The 5,958-nt window shown below is 65.1% G+C and overlaps 2 protein-coding genes across 2 annotated transcripts; one reads left to right on the top strand and one right to left on the bottom strand.

Moving 5' to 3' along the window:
* Positions 1-244: 244 nt before the first annotated feature.
* On the bottom strand, positions 245-2,864 carry MNEG_13114 (ATP-sulfurylase; the record flags this gene model as incomplete). Its single annotated transcript, XM_014038415.1, has 9 exons — positions 245-289; positions 405-467; positions 683-776; positions 1,050-1,142; positions 1,503-1,627; positions 1,852-1,920; positions 2,072-2,150; positions 2,427-2,648; positions 2,842-2,864. 9 exons carry the CDS (start codon positions 2,862-2,864, stop codon positions 245-247), a joined length of 813 nt encoding a protein of 270 aa, XP_013893869.1.
* Positions 2,865-4,311: 1,447 nt separating this feature from the next.
* Positions 4,312-5,027, top strand: MNEG_13113 (hypothetical protein; the record flags this gene model as incomplete). Its single annotated transcript, XM_014038414.1, has 2 exons — positions 4,312-4,512; positions 4,797-5,027. The coding sequence occupies 2 exons, from the start codon at positions 4,312-4,314 to the stop codon at positions 5,025-5,027; spliced, it is 432 nt and encodes a 143-aa protein (XP_013893868.1).
* Between the last annotated feature and the right edge of the window lie 931 nt (positions 5,028-5,958).

Genomic DNA, 5,958 nt, shown 5'->3' with positions numbered 1-5,958 from the left:
CCCCACCCCCCACCGTAGTTCTTGCGGATGATCATGTGCTGGATGGCCTCCCTGGGCCCCGCCATGTGCATGGAGTAGGGCAGGTAGGCCCAGCGGATGGAGGGGTCCTGGGGGGAGGCAAGGTGGTGACGTGGATGTGGATGTGTGTGAAAACCGAGATCATTGCGGAAGAGGATGTTGCAGAAGGGCGCAGAGCCAGCGGCTCGACCGCCTGAAAACGGAAGGAGCCTCCAGCCGCGGGCTGCTAAGGGCGGCCCGGCGCCGCATCCCCACGCAGCGACCCCTTTGGCTGGATGGGCCGCGCGGGCCCGTCAGACCGGCCAGGGCGCTTTGCCTCGCCGCCCGCCGCGCGTGCAAGGATGGATACAGAGTATCTGAGCGGGTTGAGGATTCATGTTGCGCACCTGCACCTCCCTCTTGAGGACCTCGTAGGTGTGGTAGCGCACCAGACCAGGGATGTCGTCATCCTGTCAAGGGGCGGTCAGATCAGGTCAGATCAGATCAGATCAGATCCAGGCAGACCGGGCGTAGTGTGACCCCGGCGGATGCTAAATGAGGCAAATTGGATGGAAGCAATTGAGTTGTGTTCGCTGCCTGGGCGCAAATGCTCAAGCGCACGGTCCCGGCGTCGCGGGCGCTGGTTCAAAAGAAAGGCGGGCGGCGGGGCCGCGGCGGCGCGCACCTGGGTGGGGCCGCAGGTGGGGTGCACCAGCACCACAGCGCCGGGCCGCACGTTGTGCGCGTGCAGGGCGCGCGTGAAGAGCTCGTAGTGGGCCCTGGGGGGTTTGAAGGGGATGTTGGAGATTGGGAGCAGGAAGAGGGGAGATGATGAGGGGGCGGGCAAAATGATCAGGGGGGATCAAGGCGCCGGCTGCAGGGGTGCAGCTGGTTGGCGCTCGAGCCGCTGGGTGAGACCCAAAAACGACGCGGCAAAGCTGCACGGCGGAAGCTTCCAAAACAACAGCATTGTCCGGCAGCAACATCCCTCGCATACGGTATATGGGCGGAAAAGGACCCGGATGAGGGCGGCTGCTGCAGCACTGCCTCACCTGTGGATGGGGTTGCGGCACTGGAAGGCGACCACGTCGCCGCCAGCCGGCAGCGCCGACCGCACCTCCTCGGGGGTCGCGCACGGGAACACCCTGGGCCGAGGGGTGTGTGTGGGGGGGGGGAGGGCGGTGGTAATCAGGGGAAGGTGCGGCAACGGACGCCAGGAGCCCGTGGCCAGGTTTTCAAGCCCATCCCATTGACACCCTCATGAGACGCTGCACGCGAGAAAGCAGACACTTCGAGATCGATGCTACCTGCTAGCTGCCACCCAGCTGATCGTGGAATTTGAGCACTCAGCCTGCGCGGCGCCTGCACAGACCGCCGCTTTCGCAGCACCCAGCGCCCCGCCCTCCGCGCTCCTGCGCACCGACCCCTTGACACGCGCTGTCCCGTAGCTGCACCGTGCATGCACATGAATGATCTTGACCCTTTTGACTGTGCCTGTCGCGCACCTTTTCGGCAGCTCCAGCCCCCACACGCGGCCGCCCAGGTAGTACTTCCCGCGCTCCATGGAGATCATCTGCACCCCGGGGTGCTCCAGGCTGCTGGTGCCGTAGCACAGCTTCGCCTCCAGGGCCTGGCGGTTGGCGGCGGTTGGGAAGCGGTTGGGAGGCAATTTGCACGCTGGCAGGTTTCAATCGCGAAACCAAACGCAAAGCACCGCGGCGCGCCGCCCTCCAACAGCAGCGCCCTCCGCCACGGCTCAGCAGGGCGCGTGTGTGAAATAGACTGCATGCCGGCCTGCGACGACTGCACACTCCCAAGCCCCCCCCCCTCCCCCCGGGGAACCCCAAAACCCACCCTGTTTGGTATCCACTTGCTCTCCACCTCAACGACAGCCAGCTCCTGGCCTTTGTAAGTGAGGAGCACCTGACAAAGAGGGCAGACGAACAAAGGAATCGTGAGCACCAAACGCACACGAGTTGCGTGTGCGCACCGTTTAGCGAGCGCCACAACAGCAGCACCGCGCGAGGCCGCGGCATGCATCGCCACTGCTGCCGCGGGCGCGCCCGCCCATCACCTTTTGGCCCTCTTGGATCGCCTCGTTATCGGTGTCCAACACCACAGGCAGGCCGAAGAGCAGACCGCTGCCGGGCAGCCTGTGCAGAGGGGGCAGGAGCAGGCCGCCGGCCGTCGCAAAAACGGGAGCCAAGGTTGGGCAACCCCGGCCTCATCGCGGCCGGCTGGCGACTGCCGGATTGGGGACAATGCCCCTCAGAGCGGGCGGCCCACGCCGCGAGCCTGCACCCTGCCGCGCCCGCCGCCGCCGCGCCTGCGGGGACCCTTCGCAACGCGGGCCCCTCGCCGCTCCTGCCGCCGCCGTAGTCACAGGGAGCGTCTCCGAAACCGCGACCCCGTCTCGCCCCCCCCCCCACCTCATGTGCTGGACCACGTGCTCGTACGCGTGGCGCCCCATGAAGCCCTCCAATGGGGAGAAGCCGCCGACCGACAGCAACTCGACGTCGCACGCGTTGCGGTCCGACAGCTCCTGGGCGTGGTCGCACGCGCCCACCAGCGCCCGCCGCCGCGCATCGGAGCGGACCATCAGATCAGACAGGCGGCCGCCGTGCGGCGGGATGTGGGCGGGCGGCGCATCCCTGGGGTTGGGGGCGGGCGGGCCGGCGGCGGTGAGCGAGCGCGGTCGCATGCGGGCGCGCATGCGCGCGCGCATGCCGCATGCAGTGGCGCCGCGGTGCCTCAAAGCCGCGGCGTTGGCTCTTCTCAGGCGCTGCGTGCTGTTTGGCCTGGCGCATGCCAAAGGGGGGCCTCTTGGAAGGGCCCGCGACTCACATGGCGGGGGCGTCTGCTTGCATGGCGTCGCTGCGGACCTACGAATGGCAGACGGCGTGGTGCAGGAAGGGCGCGGGCGCGTCGGGGCCGCTCGCGGGTCGGCGGCGGGCGCGCGGCGCGCAGGGCAGACGGGTGCCGAAGCAGCGGCTGCACGTTCGCCGCGATGGAAGCGGCAGCGGCGGGCCCGTTCCGACCCTGGAAACTGCCTGCCCACAAGGCCCGCGGGCCTGCAAGCGCTCCTCATTCGCGTGCCCACTACTGCTTGGCGCAGCTGCTTGCCTGGTTGGAGCGCTGGGCAAGGGTTCGCCGCGCGAGCAGTAGCGAAGCAGCGGTCGCCTGCCCCGCAAAGCGCTGCGCGGCGAGGGCGCCGATAGCGGGCAGCATTCCCGTATTGACCACGTAAATTTTAAATAGTCTCGCGCCTTCCCTGCTCGATTTGATAGCGGGCTGACCGACGATGCTGCCCGCGCGCGATCGTTTGGCCGCTAAGACTGGTGAATACTCCTCGCGATGCGTGGCGCTTACTTTTCCGATCTCAATGAAAATGACTGCGGCACGAAACCAGTTCTGGACCTGCCTGTCCTGACCTGCCAGGTGTGCTGCTCGCCGACACACCTGGCATCCCGGGAGTGCCAATGTGCACGCCAGCCCAGCCCACAAGCAGAACGACCTTGAAACCTCACTCACCGCCCGGTGCAGCTTGGTGCCTGCGCGACTGGAGCTCCTTGCCGCCACTTCGTGTGGGCGCAACCGCAATGTGCTCATTCTGCTGGGGTGCACAGGCAATTCTGCTCGGATGCTGCTGTGCTGGAGTCTCAAAGCAAAGGAGGGTTGATGTGTATGTACTCAGAAGCGGGACTTTTGATCAATGGATGCAAGGGGCGTGCAAAAAAATCTGATGTGACGTCATATTTGAAGAGGCGCTGGGGCGGTTGGGGCCAGCATGTGCAGCCTGGCGGTCTGCCTTATACGAGTGAAAGCAAGCAGGTGATATGCTCTAATTCCAAAGCGGCGATGTGTGCTGTGCGCTGCTGTTTGCAGGCAGGTGGAGCTGCTGAGCTGGTGGGGTGTCTGGCCAGGTGAAACGACCTTCATCCTGGTCACACTCCCTGATCTTGCCCAGGCACGGTGAGTTGTCAGGATGTTCACGCGACAGAGACCTTTGCTCAGCTGCATTACAGAGGCTGCTTTCCCTCGCACAGTCTGGGCACGTCAGCGGTCGCATCCACGAGCGACTTCTTGCCTGCCAGAGCGAGCATGCGGCACCCTTCCAACCCCCCGCTGCAGCGCCGACCTTGGTGGCCCCCTCCGCCTCCAGGGACTACTGCACTGATGGTGGCAGCCCCACAAAAATGTAAAACCCGCAGTGGTTCAAATCAATACACTTTTTAACCGACGTGACAGACGTTTCTACAAGTGCGTTTCAAAAAAAAATCCCCTTGAGCGCAGGCACCTGCGCATGCGCTCAGCATGTCCCCTCATCACGGCCCAGGCGACCCCATAAGCTTCAGCACAGTGCCCAGCACGCCGCCGCTGTCGCTGCCGCCGTCATCGCCGCCCGCCGCCTCCAGGCCCGGCGGCAGCAGCCCCTCCCCCGGCCGCGCGAGCAGGGGGCTGTCCAGCACCGCAAAGCCGGCCGCGACGCCGCCCTCGTTTGAAGAGGACGTCTTAGTGCGCACCAGGTGGCCGGCGTTCTCGTTCAGCAGCACCTAGCAATCAGGTTTCAGGATATGATGATTGTTGAGGGCAAGTGCTTGGAGGTCTCACGGGGTGCGCACCAAGCCTCGGACTCAGGCTGGCTTCTGCTGGCTAACTGGAGTCGGCAGAAGCGGCCGCGCCGCGCTCGTCGCTCCCTGAAAATCTCCACCTTCCACGCACCACACGCCTGGGACACAAGGCACGCCCTCCCAGGCAGGCCCGCCGCAGGATCGCTGCCGCTTGCGTGGCGCCGCTAGGGCCAGCAGCAGCAGCAGCAGCAGCAGCAGCAGCAGCAGCAGCAGCAGCAGCAGCAGCAGCAGCAGCAGCAGCAGCAGCAGCAGCAGCAGCAGCAGCAGCAGCAGCAGCAGCAGCAGCAGCAGCAGCAGCAGCAGCAGCAGCATGCAAACAGCATGCAAACAGCATCGCCACCTGCCAAGCAAGCCGCCTTGCAGCCCACCTCGTCCCCCTTGCGCACAAAGGTGCCGTAAATGCCGAGCTCGCTGAGCGTCTCCTCCTCGCCCCACCGCCCCTGCCGCACCAGGATGCTGCGCTGCGGCGGCGGCAGGATGCGCTGCATCAGGATGAACGCAGCCAGGCCGTCGCCGCCCTGGGTTTATGGTTTTGTGGGTGGATACAGATCAATGCATGGGAAGTAGGCCACGGTTTGGCGCTCAAAAGCGCCAATTTCGTGAGGGTTACAGGGGATACCCTCCGGGCGGTTCGATGCGACACAGGGACCGTCCAACGAGACAGCGAGGTATGCAGCGGGACCCCACTTTCGCAGCGGCGGCACGCCGCCGATGCTGCTGGTAACATACACGATGCTACACATGGAAACACCCGTGCTCACCATACCCACACGCACACAACCCCACATGCACATCACAACACACACAAACACACACACACACACACACGCACAAACCCTACCAACACCAAAACCCCAACCCCACCACTCCAAAACCCTGACAAACACGCTTGCCCACACACGCACACCCGACAACTGCCGCCAGCTGCCCCATCGCACCTCCTGTAGCCTCGCCGCCAGCTCAGCCCCGTAAAAGTTATTGCCACCGCCCTCCCGCTGGGGCTTCAGCACGTACCGCTCCGGGTGGGCCACCGCATCGGCGATGACGGCGGCGGTTGCGGGGTCGGAGGGGTCGTCGAGCGCCCAAAGCCCTGACAAGAGCGTTTTGAGGCGCGTTTGAGGTTTGCGTGGAGGGGCCGAAGAAGGCGTTCAAGTCGGCGTTGGCTGCAATTTCGTGCCGCAAGTGTGCGATCTGGTTTGAGTTGGGGTCGTTTGCCACCGGATCGGTCACGATGGATTGCTCAACCAGACTCCTTGGAGCAGATACCCCTGCTGCCGAACAGGCCAAACAGCCGCGCTCGCACCCTACACCCCCACCCCCATCCCCACTC

Source organism: Monoraphidium neglectum (genome assembly GCF_000611645.1).
Source record: "Monoraphidium neglectum strain SAG 48.87 unplaced genomic scaffold scaffold03631, whole genome shotgun sequence".
Classification (NCBI taxonomy): Eukaryota; Viridiplantae; Chlorophyta; class Chlorophyceae; order Sphaeropleales; family Selenastraceae; genus Monoraphidium; species Monoraphidium neglectum.
The sequence above is the reverse complement of the archived record's forward strand: the minus strand, read 5'-3'. Positions and strand labels throughout refer to the sequence as shown.